This window comes from Cetorhinus maximus, chromosome 13, assembly GCF_964194155.1.
Source record: "Cetorhinus maximus chromosome 13, sCetMax3.hap1.1, whole genome shotgun sequence".
Classification (NCBI taxonomy): Eukaryota; Metazoa; Chordata; class Chondrichthyes; order Lamniformes; family Cetorhinidae; genus Cetorhinus; species Cetorhinus maximus.
Window position 1 is genome coordinate 26718293 of NC_135891.1, and position 17259 is coordinate 26735551.

Sequence of the window (17259 nt, forward strand, 5' to 3'; positions counted from 1 at the left end):
TGCAAGCGCTCCATTTATCCCATCAACTTGTGATGGGAACAAAATGTGACTGCCCAAGGTTCCTATAAGATGATGCACTTCATCCATTGATGCAAAGATAAACAAATATGAACGGAATTTTTATTTTCTGCAACAATTGGATAGAAGTATGCTGTTTATGCAGTATAGTTTTAAGTTGAAAATTATTCCAGATAATTGATAAGTGATGAGATGAATTTTAAAAGGAGATTTAGAAACAACTGTGTGCTTTTCATTGAAGTGGAAGGGGCAGATAAGTTTCTGCTGATATAAAAACAGAAAATGCTGGAAATGCTCAACAGGTCTGGGAGCATCTGTGGAGAGAGAAACATTAATGTTTCAGATCTGTGACCTTTTGTCTGAACTGGGAAAAATCAGAAATATAATAGCTTTTGAGCAAGTGAGGGTGCAGGGGCAGAGGGTGAAAAAAAGATCAAAAGAGAAGGTCTGTGATAGGCTGGAGAGCAGAAGAAATTAAAATGACAAAGGAAAGGATTTTTAAAATTCTTTCATAGGATGTGGACATCACTGGCAAGGCCAACATTTGTTGCCCATCCCTAACTGCCCTTGCTATGTAATTTCAGACTGTTTGGGGAAGGGAGGAGGTAAAAAAAAGTGCAGGTGTTGCATCGCCTGCATTTGCATGGAAAGGTGCTATGGAAAGGGGCGATGCCGGAGGAGCGGATCAGAGTATCATGGTCTGAACAATCGCTTTGGAATGCTGAAAGGGGAGGGCAGCTCTATTGTGGTTCAGGTACGGAAAAGAGATGGTGAGAGCAGAAGTGTGCGAAATAGAACAGACGTGGTTGAAGGCATTGACAACCACAGTACTGTGAAGGGGAGTGTGGGGAATCCTCAACTGAGGAAAAGGAACATATTGGAAACATTAGCATGGAGGGTTGCATTGCGAGAACATATGTGTCAGAGAAGGAGAAATTGGGAGAATGTAAGAGGACCCTTACGTGAAGTGAGGTGTGAGAACGTATAACCGATGTATAGAAGTCAATGGGCTTAAAGCAAATGTTGGTTGATAACCTCAAAATGGAGAAGAGAAATCAAGGAAGAGAAGGAAAGAGTTGGAAATAGACCATGTAAAGGCAAGAGAAGGGTGGAAAGGATGCAAAGTCAATGAAATTTTCCAGGCCAAGGCCAGAGCAGGAAAAGCCATTGATACAGTAATTAATGTACCAGAAAGAGAAGTTTGGAGGGTGGGGCTATCTAAGTGAGGGAGGGAGCGCGAGAGGGGGAGAGAGGGGGAGAGAGAGCGAGAGCGCGCATGCGAAGGAGAGAGAGCGAGCGGGCGAGGGAGGGAGGGAGAGGGAGTGCGAGGGGGAGGAGGAGGAAAGGGTGTGAGGGATTGTGGGGAAGAGTGAGTGAGGGAGAATGTGAGTGTGGGGGAGAGAGAGTGAGTGAGTGAGGGGAGAGAGAGGGAGGGAGAGTGCGTGAGTGTGGGAAGTGTGTGCGTGTGTCTGTCCGGCTGACTCGTAGTCTCACTGTGATTGGGTCTGGCTACTGAGCCAGACCCAATCACACCCACTCTCAGTCATTGAGGATGAGTGAAAATCAAGAAATTGGGAGTGAGCCAGACAAACAAACCAGGTCCCTCTCTCACTTTAATGGTGATCTTTATTAATTACGCTTTTTAAACTATTATTTTATTGCTTGACATTGCTTTATTTTTGCTCAGCAAATTCTTTCTTTTCTTCATACCTCAACTTTAATTTGAAATTCAAATTTAATATTGTGCCAGACCAGATCTTTCTGAAATTTGCTCATTAGCCCCTTGAGTGAGAAAAAATGAAAACTTAGGCTCCCCAAGTGAGAAGGTTGGACAAGCCTGGTCTAGAACAAATAATGCTTCACATATTCCACAAAAAGGCAGGCATTTCTAGGACCCATGTAAATATATAGCAATTTGGAGGAAATGAGGGGAGTTGAAGGACAAGTTCAGCCAGGCAGAGGAGCGTAGTGATGGATGAGTACTGGCTGGATCTCTGTTCAAGAAAGAAGCTGGTGAGGGAACGTGTTGTAAAAAGATTGGACGTCCATGGTGGAGAGGAGACAGATAGCGCCAGGAAACTGCTAGTGCCAGAGGGCATTAGAAAAGTCATGTATGTAGGTGGGAAGAGACTGGACAAGGGGAGAAAAAGAGTCAAGATAGGAAGAAATCAGTTCAATGGGTAGGATTTTTCGCTCAGCGTGCAGGCACGTGCCCAACACGCTCAAGCGCGAAATGACGTTGGGCGAGCGTCCCATCATTTTGCGATATTTCAGTTGGTGGCTGCGTGCGTGAGTCAGCAGCGCGCTCGCCAACAATTATGAAGCCTATTAAGGCCATTAAAGTAGCAATTAACAGCGGTTTTTTTGCCGCCCGTCCAGAAGTTCTGCCTGTTTTTGAGTCCGGGACTCGGAAACAGGCAACGGTCTGGGACAGAAAATTCCAGTCACAATGAAGCCGGCGGTGGGCGAGATGTTCCCAGACGGTGTGGGGCTATTCGTGGATTTGGATGAGGCAGGAGGAAGTTCAGGACTTCTAATGGATCTTGCAGCTAATGAAAAAGCAGTCCATGCAGATTTCTTTAATGATTTTGGAGACCTCTTTGACAATGCTGATAATCAGTGATTTGTTGTCCATACTTCACCATCTGAACCACTATACATTTTCAAATGAGGAGGAGGGAAAAGAATGGTTAACATCTTAGAAGGACTGCTGCTAATGATCTACGGACAAATGCACAAAGCAGGACATTTTCCAGCGGAGTCCACATCTTACAAACATGCATAGACTTATGTATGGTCGCCATGTTAATTTTTTTGTCTTTTTAAAATTATGAATTTATTTTATTAAAGTAAAATGTTACAAAAAAAATTATGGTTGGTGGGTGGGCAAATTGGCCAGGCAGCCTTTGCATTTTTGAGGAAAACTCATCCAAGGGCAGGATGAGGTTCCCGTGGTTAATTAAAAAAAAGGTTAAAATGCTTTGAAAAAATCATCCGTATGTTGAGACATCTCATTCTGTCCGTAGACCTTTTTTCCTGATTTTACATTGTTTTTACTGATTTAAATTCGTCGGGTCCCCGAGGCAGCTCTCTTCCTTCAGGGAGCTTTCAAAGGCTTAGACGTTTACAGCACAGAAGGTGGTCATTCAGCCCATCGTGTCCGCGCTAGTCAACGAAGATCTGACTGCACTAATCTGACTTTCCAGTGCTTGGCCCATAGCCCTGGAGGCTATGGCTTTCCTTCCGTGCTCCCCCGTGCCTGCTGCTGGCTTCAGCACTCGCCCTCCTCCTGCCCCCACCCGAGCAGCGCTGAGCCTTTCAGCGCGCTTTTCACGCTGGCTGGCTATAAACTGGCCACCCACCGACCTGAAAATTCTGCCCAATATGTATATCAGAGCAGTCCTGTTTGTGGGTTTTGGGAAGGAGATAGAAGTGGGCTGTTCAGTTTTGGTTAGGGGTTAGGATGCTGGAAGTCTGGAGCAGTCCTGTTTGTGGGTTTTGGGAAGGAAATAGAAGTGGGCTGTTCAGTTTTGGTTAGGGGTTAGGATGCTGGAAGTCTGGAAGGAAATTGCCATGGGGAAGGAATGAGTTTCTGTTGAAATCTGGTCTTCGAAACTGAAGGTCAAACTTTGTATTCAAACTCACCTAAATCTTTCATTTTAATGGAAAATGTAACTCATCAATCAATCCATCCTAAAATGCACTTCATTTGAACAACCAAAACACAAACTGCTTTTCAACCCTGACCAAGGACATGAATAAAACCAAAGACTCTCCCAAAGATTTAATATATGTGAGTGAGAGGGAGAGAGAGAGTAAGGATGGAATATGGGTTGTTTCTTCAATTATACAATAACTAAAATTCCAGATGTACATTATTATGGCCAACATAGCTCCCTCATCCAAAAGCACAACTGGACATTATCTTTTCATTTCCCTGTGGGATTTGGCTGTACATAAAATGGCTTGTTGTAAAAAAAATAATTTTCAGGATGTGGGTGTTACTGGCAAAGGCAGAATTTACTGCCCAGCCATAGCTGCCCTGAAAAAGGTGGTGCTACAACTGAGTGGTTTGCAAGGCCACTTTAGGGGGAGTTCAATTTCTAGTTTGTTTTGTCAAAAAAAAATTCAAAAACTTCAAGGCCACTTTTCCTAATGCCAGTTTTTAATTCCCACAACCCGAGTGGTAGTGGAGCTCCTGTTCTCTGGATTACTAGTCCATGCCCCTGGCTATCACACTAGGCAGCACAGAATTTATAGTACTGAATCAGGCACTCTGCCCCATTGTCCTATGCTCCACATTATTAACTACACTTCAAGGTTATTCACTGTACAGTTTGGGATTTCTAATAGGTTGCATCATACTTAAGTAAGCTGGTAAAAAAAGATAAGAATGAACTCACAGCTTCAATGAAAAAGCTATTATATTGGCTGTTCAGCCATTCGACTATTCTGCCATTGACTACTGGACTAAATCTAGTAGCTAATCGGACAAATACCTGCAGATCCAAGGGAATAGTCTGAAACTTGGCATACTTCTGATTGATACATACCAATACTGATACAGACATAATAAGGAATTGTATGAATGCAAGTTTTGTTCTTTTTACAATCGCAACAGTCTACACAGGTCTTGCTTTGCACGGTTACAGGGAGAAGCAGAACCAGCTGAGTTGCTCTTGCAGAGAGCAGACACGAAAATGAGGGGCAGAATAGCCTCCTTCTGTGCTGTAACCATTCTATGGATCATTTAATTTGCAATAAGGAGCCCAAACAGTCCTGTGCTAATTATAATGATACATCAGAACATGACTGAACCAATTAAAACAAAGAAAATTACTCCAGACCATCCAGAAAAAAATATTTAAAACAAAGTATCATTTTTCCCTACTGCTAATGCTTTGTGAAATATATTCAGGATGTCTAAATGCAGCATTTTATTATAACAATCTTGGTTTTTCAACAGCCAATGTGTAGATCTATAGGCACAACTTATTTCCAATTCAAAGCACCCAACACTCATCTTGATTTTAATGTGCAAATTGCCCCACTGGATGACACTTCATGTAAATTAGATTTACAAAGGAATAAATCACAACAAAGTTAGCATACAGTTTTCTTACCCATTCCCCAATAAGTTTCCATATCAGCAATGGCTTAATGCTCGTGACTTAGTAAAACGAATATCCCAAAGACTCAAACTAATTAATAGCAGTTAACCCATTGGTTGCCCTACTCCAATAAGTTTAATCATATAACACAATGCTGGATCTAAATCCTGAAATTCCTTATCAAACAACATTGTGAAAGCGCCTTCAACCACACAAGCTGTGGCAGTTCAAGATAGTACATCATGTTCTCAAGGGAAACTAATGATGAGCAATAAATGTTGGCTTTTTCAGCAATGCTCACACCCAGAGAATGAATTTAGTTTTCTAAAAAAATGTCTGTTCTATTGTAACCTAAAAGCATTATTGTATATGGATATAGTGTAGAATTGCTCTGGAGAATACTTCAGCATAACAGCCACCCAACGATCTGACTTCTAATGATTCTTTCACAAATCTTTACATTTATTTTTATTTGGAAGTGTGTAATATCTTTAGTCAGATGGCAATCCAGTTTGAGTACCCTGCATGTTAAATATCAAAAGAATTAAATCACCCCTTCGGACAAAACATTCAAGACAGCACCTGTAACTTGCGGGGTTCTGCATCTGGAAAAACATTAAATCCATTTCATTGTCATTAGATAGAAAAACACAGTCCAACTCTTCAGTAACTCTAATAGCTCTTTCAGATCCAGTGCAGCTATGCAACAATCGCTAATACTGCTAAAATGTAATGCTGCTAAGCAACACGGCTCTGGGGAGGAAACCAGAAAGCCTTACAAGCAATCAAGGCTCAGTGCCAGCTTACATTTCAATTTTTAAGCACTCGTACATCAGTGTAAAATCTATTGATGAATATCAAATACTACTGCCTGAAAGAATTTAGATAAAACTCCATGTTCTAAATAGTTTCTAAAATTGATAGGTTGTGAATTGTTTCTGCTGCAGTGCAAATTTATCAAAGGACCTCACTTACCTGCTGGGTTGCTTTGTGGCTGTTCTGCTTGCCAGGGGACACCTGTTTGCCTTGAATATCAGTGGAACATGACGCATTTGAGGAACTCTCATCAGACACCGGTGACGCTAATTATGGAGTAAAGAAGAGAGTGCTTAGAATGCTCCCCCCTCTCTTATTCGTCATATACACTGTGTTTCATCAATACTGGCAATTAGCATTCATAGATGCAGCTAAATTTCAAGACAACATTCCACATGGTTTTAAAACCGATTTCAGCTTTCCTTGTTTTTAAACATTTAAAATATATCAATTGCAAATTATAAAATGGCTTAAAATTCACCAAGTTGCATTTTAATAGTGTAAACATTTTAACTTTTTTATGGGCCCAGGACACCTTCAGAAATGCACCACCTGTTTTATGCCTTGAATATCTGTATTTCCCCTTCAGGCATTTGTGAAGTCATTCTCCAGTTCATGTTAAAAGAAATGGTGGGTAAATTTATAGTTTAAATGATAAAACCAGCTCACAGCCTTACTGCCCAGTAGTCCTGTACCTTCCTCTTCTTTAAATATTTAACCAATTTTCTCTTAAAAGGCACACAGTTTCCCACCTCAACTCCCTCTGGCAAAGGTTTCCATGTTCTAACAATCTCATTATAAAATCATTTCTCCTGATCACTTCTCTCAATCCCTTCATGGCAATTTTCCAACTGATGACTCCTCATGGACTTCATAAGCAGATAATCCTATCTAAATTTATGCCATAATTGGCATATGATGATTATTGCTTTAGGCTTTTATGGTTTTAAGCAAAAGTCTATATGCTTCACGTTAACTATCACGTACCATCATTTTCCTCGCCCGTGGTACTGGTTTCATTAGAGTCGCAGCTCTCCAAGTCAGGTCCATCGTCATAACCTTCACCATCGCCAATGGGCATGTTTTTGGGCCATAATAGTGCATCTTTCTGAATGAATAGAATTTTTTTTCAACAAATTATTCTCTGAAGAATAAACATAGCAATTATGCTATAAATTCTTGAAGATGGGAATGAGTAAAATGTTGCATGAAAAAGCTTACTATTAAAGAATTGTTACCTTCAGTATTTTATGTTAACAAAAAAGTTTAACTATTTTGAATAGCATATTTTCAAGCGTATGTGTCATTTCTGTAACAATGTATGAATATATGCATTTCTGACAATTCCTCTGATAAAAAATCCATACTTAACTACGATGGGAAAATTGACATTATTCCATCCATATTTCCTTCCATTTCTTCATCATTAGGTTCGTGCAAAAGCAATTCCCTCCATACAAACTTTGCACCTTGCTTCAGAAATGCAGCCAAACTAAAGATTGGGAATTTTATTTTTACAGAGCAAATGAAAACTTAAGAAGCCCCAGCTGCTTTTGTAAGATTAATGGTTATTTCACTAATTTAATAAACTGAACTTAATGGGTGGGTACTGAGAGGACGTTTCCCCTTATGGGAGAGACTAGAAACAAGGGACACAACTTAAAAATAAGGGGTCTGCCATTTAAGGTGAGAAGTTTTTTCTCTGAGGGTAGTTAGTTTGTGGAATTTCTTCCCTAGAGCGCAGTGGAGGAATGGTCAGTGAATATTTTTAGGCTGAATTATAAAGATTCTTGATTGACATGGGAATCCAAAGGGTATAGAGGATAGGCAAGTAAGTAGAACTGAGAATCAGATCAGCCATTATCTTATTAAATGGCAGAGCAGGCTCAAGGGGCCAAACAACCTATTCCTGAACACACATAATTCGTATGTATGTATGTTCATTTAGAAGTACAGGCAGGGAGCAGGTTTACTGGTTACCTCCTCAATGGAGGGAAAGGTGTTGGGGAGGGAGAGAGAAAAGAACATAACTGACCTACATTAGCAACAAAAGAAAGTCTTAAATTAGTACTTGCACCTTTAAAAGTTGAGCGTGAGGTGCTCCAGGCAGTGTATCTTTCTGAAAGCATGTTAAAATGTATTGTTTGTCAGATATGTTAAAATTTTTTAACAAAGTTAATACATTTGCTCCCCCTGAAACAAAGTTTGGAATCTACTTGGAATCAAAGCTATAAATTATGTATAATTTACCACAAATCTGTGAATAAAAATATTTTAATTTTAAAAATTCACCATCATAATTACATAGGATATTGAATTTTATTCATGCAAGCAATATCAAATACTTTTGTGCATTGGGTTGAACAATATTCTCAGGTACAAACACAAATACAAAATACTGTGGATGCTGGGAATCTGAAATAAAAACAGAAAAAGCTAAAACACTCAGCAGGTCATCCGTGGGGAGGGAAAGAGTCAATGTTTATGTCCATGACGTTTCACCACAGATATTCTCAGCTGCTGGATACAAGAATGCCATCTTGCAAACATGAAACCTAAATACAACTCTTCAAAGCAGGTACAGGACACATTTCCAATTCACCGCAGAAGCAATGTAGACATCTGCTGGCATAACTGGAAAGCTGAGAAGCAATTACAGTTCCACTAGGTGACCAATCCATCCAGGAAACAAGATTCAACCTAACTACAAAGAACATTAAACAAGGGAAAGCCAAGAGTAATAAACAATGATAAGAAATCGACTACTGTTATATGCTCAACTTTCTAACTCAAAGCCATTAATATTATTTTTGAAAGAGTGGTGACTTCTACACAAGTATAAATAATTACTTGTATTTGGTTGCTGTTAGCAATTTCATTATAAATTAATTACTTATTAGAGTTATTGTTTGTGGTACTACTTTGTCCTTCAGAAACTGAAGGAGGTAATATTGAACTTGTAAGACTGCAGCTGAAGTACTATGCACAATTTTAGGCAACCAATAACAGGAAGGACATAAAAGCAAAGGAAAAAGTCACAAATAGATTCAGAAGGATTCCTTTAAGGCCCTCCTTAAATTTCACCCCTTTGCCCAAGCTTGAGGCTCTCTCTCCTAATAGCTCCTTTGGCTCTGCATTCTTTCATTTCTAATTACGCCTGCCTTGGGACGTTTCTCTACATTAAATGCGCTATATAAATGCAAGTTGTTTTCGTTATTGTTACCAGGAAAGGGTTACAATTTATGGAGAGAGACTCGGCAATTAGGGCTATTTCGCTAAAGCAGAAAAAGAGTGATATGATGGTAGCCGCCAAGGTGACAAAATGCTATATGGTAAATAGCAATGAACCGTTTTAACTGGTCACCAACATGTCAACTAAAGGACACACAATTAAAAGCATAGAGAGAATTGGGAGTGGGGTGAGGTGAGAATAAGAGGAAAAAAATCCAGACACAGGTATGACTGAATCAGAGTCCATGGATTCTTTTGATGTGGAGTTACTTTCTTGAAAAGAAATGGCAAAATAAACAGAAATGAGGTGCAAGGGAATTGAATAAAGCTGGCTGCCCTACGAAGAAAAACATTGGCTCAGGCCTGATAGGCCGAATGGCCTCTTTGTGTTAACATTAAAGGTTTCAACAACAGAGTAACTCCCAATCAAAATCAAGAGGCTGAATGATAACATAATAATGAGTGGGTTGTGCTACAAAGCAGGAACACCCCTAGATGAATGATAAAAGGGAACAAAAACAGAAAAGGTAAGAAGCAGGAGTCCCAGTTTACAGAACCAAAACCCCAGTTTCCAGGATTGACAAGTGAAACTTCAATATGACACTCCAACACAGGGAAGGTTCATTTGGAACCAATAAATAAACATCAACCCTTAAGAGTGCAAAAAATGTAAGGGAGAATATCGCTGTACCTCAAGTAAAGAAAGCAAATGGAGCACAGCAGGAAAAATCTGAATGTTAGGGGGAAAAAACAAGTTGCAGCAAGTTAAAGATAACCACAATGAACATCATTCACACCTTCTAAATGCTTGTACCAAATCTATTAAGTGACAGAAAGGAACACTGGCTGCAGCGCATCCGAGAACATCATGATGATGCTTTGCTACAATGGAAAAATTAAAACTTCTTGTTTTTCTAAATCCAATTAAGATCCACAAGATCACAAGATAGTTACAGATAACGAAACCCATCTTAATTTATTCATCCAGAAAGGCCAGACACAATTAATACAGCACCAAATACAATTCCAATATTTGCAATTACACTATTTGTAAGGCCATTGCATGTGATCATTTTTTGTATGAAGAACTTCCCAATAGTCAAGAAAAATATTATAAATTTAGATTCTTCTATATTACTTTAGCATCTCTTTCCCAGGCAGGAATGACAAGTTTCTCCAGTTTTTCCTCATAACTTAGATTTTTACTTTAGCTACCAGACTCTTCTCTACACTGCCTTAGTCAGCAGCGGCTGCAGCCTTCCATCTGAGTAAAATGGTGAACATGCAGAAAATCAAATCGGTTGGAGAAGGGGTAGCTTCACATGGTGCACGTCTGCTGATGGCTAAAGAAGCCAATCTGTGAGAAGCAGATTCTGTCACAAGTGCCGTGTGAAGTGGTAATCAAGTGTCGTGGGTTGTTGCTTTGTGTTGGTTCCTATTGCCAAGCCGCAATAGACACTGATCGCCATGGTGGTCCACGATGACAGGTGATGTCGCCATTTTCCTGCCGTCAGCTAGTATCTCCCAGGTGGGGAATGTGTTTAAGGTCTTCACATCTACACTGCCTCCAGTTCTGCAACATATCCCTCATTTTTGGCAAGTAGGGTTAATTCCTGTAGACTCCTGGACAATCCTGGAGAGTTGATTATCCTATCCAGACTTTCCAAAGGGAAACCCTCCATCTTACAGGTTATCAATCAACAGAACGTGAACTGGGGGGAGCAGACAACAGATGGCTGCTTGCCCCACCCCAGAAACTCAAACAGAAAGAACAAAATCCAATACTGTCACTAAAAAGTTAGGAGGCTGGGAAGGTGTGCTGCTGTATCACATATGTGCACAGTAGAAACTGTACTCTAATTCCCCACACAATTGTTGAGGGCACAAGTAGAGAACTTGTTAGTTCATGGTCCCAAATTATTGTAATTGCTGGAAACCTCTTGCTTTGAAGAGTGGTTCGGGGGCTCTGTGTAATTTATACTACTTCTAGGTGGAATGTAATGCAATTATTTCCACTATGCCCAATGATTAATGATTAGAATCGTATTTGCTTTTTCATTGATTTGGTGTCAACACATTAACATTGTAACATTCTTGTCAGGCCACCTTTATTAAAGCCAGTGGTGGGATTGGGGCAAAGACAAACTATTCTTGTTATTGTCATCAGCCTACCTTTATTAAGGCCAGTGGTGGGATTGGGGGCAAAGATAAACTACTGGATTGTCATAAAATCTATCTGATTCATTCCCATTCAGGGAGGGAAATCTGCCATCCTTACCCATTTTGAACCTACATGTGAGCCCAGGCTCTCAGCAATGTGGTTGACTCTTGACTGCCCTCTAAAGTGGCCTAGTTAGCTAATCAGTGCTACAAATTACCACAGAAAAGTCAATTAAGAATCCCTAACAGCACTCTGGATCTACCTACATCATGTGGACTGCAGCAATTCAAGAAGGTGGCTCACCACTTCACAAGAGCTATTAGGGATAGGCAATAAATGCTAGCTTTGCCAGCAACTCTCTCATCCCATAAACAAACTAAAACTTGCCATGGCAACTTATTGAGGTCACTATTTTTAGATTATTGGCCCAAAACTATAACCAAAAGGCTGACTTATGGGTGATACAATATCAACAAATAGAACAGTTTTGGAAACATAACCACCAGCAATTCCAATCCCTGCCCAATAACTGACAATGCAAGAGTAAGCACAATTTCACATTTACAGCAGTTTTCATCTTACTGTAAATTTAAAATGTAAAGGATTATGATGTAAAATCATGCATTACATGTCCTCTTAAGTGGATTTCAAAGATATAAATAAAATACACGGGGAACAGATGACACATACAAGGAGATTTGCACGAGGGTGTCTGATGTCATAGTTACTGCAGCAAAGCTCAAATTTTAATAGTGCTTTGTAATCCAATTACAGTCTTCATAATTACAAGCCTTTTTTTAATTCTTGGAAAATAAACACCAATTGTTACATATTATGAACACTACTGAATTAATTATCAGTGACTGTCTTTTAGATGGAACAGCTCAACTGTGAAGTTTGTGTACATACAAACATACAAAGTTGGAGGAGTAAGCTATTCAATAAGATCATGGCGATCTGATTGTGGCTTCAGCTCCACTTTCCTAGCTATCCCCTGTACCCTTCAACTCCCTTGTTAGCCAAGAATGTATCTACCTCTGCCTTAAAAATATTCAATGACCCTACCTCCACTGCTCTCTGGAAAGGAGTTCCAGACTCACAATCCTCAGGAAAACATTTCTCCTCATCTCATCTTAAATGGGAGATCCCTTATTTTTAAACTGTATCCCCTAATTCTAGTCTCTCCCACAAGGGGAAACATCCTTTCAGCATCCACCCTGTCAAGACCCTCAGGGTCTAATGTTTCAATAAAATCATTTCTCATTCTTCTAAATTTCAATAGATACAAGCCCAGTCTGTCCAACCTCGCTCATAAGATATCCTCTCCCACCACCCCAGGAATCAGTCGAGTGAACCTTCTCTGAACTGCTTCTAATGCAATTATGTTCTTACTTAAATAAAAGGCCAAAACCATACACAGTACTCTAGATGTGGTCTCACCACCGCCCTGCACAACTGCAACATAACATTCCTACTTTTATATTCCATTCCATTCGCGTTCCTCAGCACATGCTTTACCTACATAGTAACTTTTTGTGATTCAAGTACCAGGACACCCAGATCACTCTGTACTTCAGAATTCTGCAATCTTTCTCCATTTAAATAATCTGCTGCTTTTCTATTCTTCCTGCCAAAGTGGACATGTTATATTCCATCTGCCAAATTTTTATCCATTCACTTAATCTATCTATAGCCCTTTGCAAACTCCTAATGTCCTCTTCAAAAATTACTTTCCTACCTAACTTTGTCTCATCAGCAAATTTAACAACCAAACATTTGGCCTCTTCATCCAAGTCATTGATGTAGATTGTAAATTGTTGAGGCCCCAGCACTGATCCCTGTGACACTCCATTTGTTACATATTGCCAACTCAAAAATGACCCATTTATGCCGACTGTTTCCTGTTGGCTTACCAATTCGCTATCCATGCTAATATGTTATCCCCTACACCATGAACTGTTATTCCGCAGGGTAACCTTTGATGTGGTACCTTATCAAATGCTTTCTGGAAATTCAAGTACACTCCATCCACAAGTTATCCTTTATCCATATTGTTTGTTATTTGCTCAAAGAACTCAAATTAGTCAAACACAATTTTCCTTTCACAAAACCATGTTGAACCTGCTTGATTGCATTGAAATTTTCTAAGTGCCATGCTATACCGTTCCTAATAATAGATTGCAGCATCTTCTCTATGACATACGTTAAGCTAATTGGCCTCTAATTTCTTTTGTCTCCCTTCTTTCTTGAATAGAGGAGTTAGATTCACTATTTTCCAATCTAATGGGACCTTTCCAGAATCTGAGTAATTTTGGAAAATTAGAACCATCGCATCTACTATCTCAGCAGCCACTGCTTTTCAGACCTTAGGATGAAGTCCATTAGGACTTGGGGACTCGTCAGCTTGTAGTTCAATCACCAGAAGAAGAGTATTGAGTTCCTCCCTCCCTTTCTCATCGATACATACTGGCATATTATTTGTGTCATCTACAGTGAAGGCTGATGCAAAAGATCTGTTCAAGTCATCCACCATTTCCTTATTTTCCATTATTATTTCCCCAGGTTCTCTCTCTGGAGGAGCAACACTCACTTTACTTACTCTTTTCCTCTTTGAATACCTGTAGAAATTCTTACTGTTTTTAATATTTCTAACTTGCTTTCACTCAGACTCCAAATTCTCGCTCATTATACTTTTAGTTATTTTTTGCAGTTTTTTAATATTCTTTCCAATCTTCTGACCTGCCATTAATCTTCACAGAGCTGTACACTTTTTCTTTCAATTTGATATTACCTTTAACTTCCGTAGTTAGCCACGGATGGTGTCCTATCCCTAGGGTATTTCTTTCTCACTGGAATGTATTTTTGTCGAGTGTAATGAAATACCCCCTTAAATAACTGCCACTGCATCTCTACTGACCGATCCCTTAACCTAATTTCCCAGCTCATTTTAGCCAGCTGTCTACCCTCATAACTGCCCTTATTTAAGTTTAAAACATTAGTCTTAGACCCACTGTCTTCTTCCTCAAACTGAATGTGAAATTCAATCAGGTTATGATCACTGTTACCTAGGGGCACCTTTACTATGATGTCATTAATTAATCCAGATCCAGAATAGCTTCCTCTTCGATTGGCTCTAGGTGCTTCTAAGAAACTGTCCCAAAAACACTATGAACTCAACTCCCACACTAACTTTGCTAATCTGACTTGTCCAATCTATATGTAGATTAAAATCACCCATGATAATTGTTGCAACTTTCTCTTAAGCCCTGATTATTTCTTCCTGTATACCCAGTCCTACAGTATGGTGGCTGTTAGGGGGCCTATAAACCATTCCCACAAGTGACTTATCTTTACTATTTCTCATCTCTACCCAAACTGAATCTACATCTTGATCTCCAGATCTCCACCCTTAATTAACAAAGCTACCCTCCACTTTTTCCTAGCTTCTTGTCCTTCCTAAATGTCATGTACACTTGAATATTCAGGTCCCAGCCTTTGTCATCTTGCAGCCATATCTCGGTAAATGCTCTCAGATGCTACATATTTATTTCATTTTGAGCTGTCAGTTCATCCATTTTGTTGCAAATTCTATGCAAAGACACAGAGCTTTTAGTTCTGTCTTTTTACATTTTTCACAACCTCTAGCCTTATCTGCTGGCTCACTCAAGCTTGTAAGCTCCGTCCCTTCCTGCCACACACTGTTTATCATTTTCCTTATTGCTACCCTGTCCTCTTGCCTTGTTCTCTTGAATTTATCACATTTAGCCTTACTTGATCCCTTGCTCCCACTATTTAGTTTCTCAGCCTAGTTTTGCAACTTGCCAGAACATTGGTCCCAGCACAGTTCAGGTGAAGACAGTCCCATTGCTACAGTTCCTGCTTTCCTCAGTACTAGTGCCAGTGCCCCATGAATCAAAACCCATTTCTCCTACACCAATCTTTGAGCCACACATTTAATTCTCTAATCTGATTTACCCTACGCAAATTTGCTCGTGAATCAGGTAAAAATCCAGAGATCATTACTTTTGAGGTTCTGCTTTTTGTTTTAGCTCTTAGCTGCGCGTACTCCCTATGCCGAAACTCTTTCCTAATCCTACCTATGTCATTAGTACCTACGCGGACCACAACCACTGGATTCTCTCAGTCCCACTGCAAATTCCTCTCCAGCCCCAAGCAAATGTCCCGAACCCTGGCACCAGGCAGGCAACACAGCCTTCTGGACTCTCGCTCTTGGCTGTGCCAAATCCCATGCCAATACAGTCCTCTACCACCACTGCATTCCTGTTAACCCACCCGCACTTGAATAGCTTCCTCTACCATGGTACCATGGTCAGTTCACTCATCACCCTGCAGCCTCCACTTTCGTCCCCACAAGCTGCAAGAACCTTGAACCTGTTGGACAATTGCAAGGACTGAGGCTCTTCCACTTCTATCTTCTTGATCCCTTTACCTGCCTCATATACAGTCATACCCTCCTGTCCCTGACTGTGGACCAAATCAGAAGACCCATCCTAAGGGCATGACCACCTCCTGGAACAAGGTGTCCAGGTAACTTTCCCCTCCTTAATGGATCATAGTGTCTGCAGCTCAGCCTCCAGCTCAATGACTCTGAGCCAAAGCTCCTTGAGCCACGGCAATTACTACAGACGTGTTTGCCCTGGATCACACTGGTGTCCAGGAACTCCCAGATTCTGCACTCGCAAGACATTATTTTACCTGACATATGATGTAGCTAGCAATTATAGCGTTAATAATAATGAACAATTATTATGCAAATTCATAAAAATGAGAAATAGGAGCATGAAAAAGCCATTTGGCCCATCGAGCCTGTTCCGCCATTCAATAAGGTTGTGGCTGATCCGACTGTAGCCATAACTCCACTTTTCCTGCCTGCCCCCCATAAGGTTTGTCGATCAAAAATCTGTCTATCTCAGCGTAGAATATATTCAGTAACCCAGTTTCTCGGGAAGACAGTATTCCAAAAGCTAACAACCCACTGAGAGAAGAAATTCCTCCTCATCTCAGTCTTAAATGGGTGACCCCTTATTTTTAAACTGTGTCCCCCAGTTCAAGATTCCCTCATGAGAAGAAACACCCTCCCAGCATTTACCCTGTCAAGCACTCTCAGAATCTTGTGTGTCAATAAGATCAGCTCTCATTCTTCTAAATGCCCATGAATATAGGCCCAACCTGCACAACCTTTCCTCACAACACAACCCCTTCATCCCAGGAATCAGCCTAGTCAACCTTCTCTGAACTGCCTCTAATACAAGTAAATCCTTTCTTAAGAGAACAAAGCTGTACACAGCACTCCAGGTGCAGCCTCATCAATACAGCTGTGGCAAGACTTCCCAACTTTTATACACCATCCCCCTCACAATAAATTACAACATTCTATTTGTCTTCCTAATTACTTGCTGTACTTGCTTGTTAACTTTTTGTGATTCATATACGAAGGCATTCAGAGCCCCCTGTACTGCAGCATTGTGGTCTCTTTATTTAAATAATATCCTGCTTTTCTATTCATCCCGCCAAAGTGGACAACCTCACATTTTCCCACATTATACTCCATCTGCCAATTTTTTCCCCCTCTCACTTAAGCTATCTATACCCCTTTGCAGATTCTTTGTATCCTCCTTACAAGTTTCTTCTTTACCTATCTTTGCATCAGCAGCAAATTTGGCTACAATACAGCCCAGTCCCTTCATCCAAGTCAATATAGATTGCCAATAGTTGAGGTCCCAGCATGGATCCCTGAGGCACTCCACTAGTTACAGTTTGTAAACCTGAAAATGACCCATTTATCCCAACTCTCAGTTTCCTGTTAGTTAGCCAATCCTCTATCCATGCTAATACATCACCCCCAAACCATGAGCTTTTATCTTGCGCAGTAACCTTTTATGTGGCACGTATCAAATGCCT

At 40.3% G+C, this 17259-nt stretch overlaps 1 protein-coding gene and 1 pseudogene across 1 annotated transcript in view; one reads left to right on the top strand and one right to left on the bottom strand.

Annotated features, from left to right (window-relative positions):
- Nucleotides 1-17259, bottom strand: part of LOC144689127 (polycomb group protein ASXL1-like) — a 77291-nt gene that overhangs the window by 13517 nt on the left and 46515 nt on the right. The window contains exons 5-7 of the mRNA XM_078556266.1: nt 8023-8064; nt 6933-7053; nt 6105-6211 (exon numbers count right to left, since the gene is read on the bottom strand). Coding sequence (XP_078412392.1) covers nt 6105-6211; nt 6933-7053; nt 8023-8064 — 270 coding nt within the window. The remainder of the gene's footprint in view (nt 1-6104; nt 6212-6932; nt 7054-8022; nt 8065-17259) is intronic.
- On the top strand, nt 2400-2724 carry LOC144689161 (COP9 signalosome complex subunit 9 pseudogene; annotated as a pseudogene).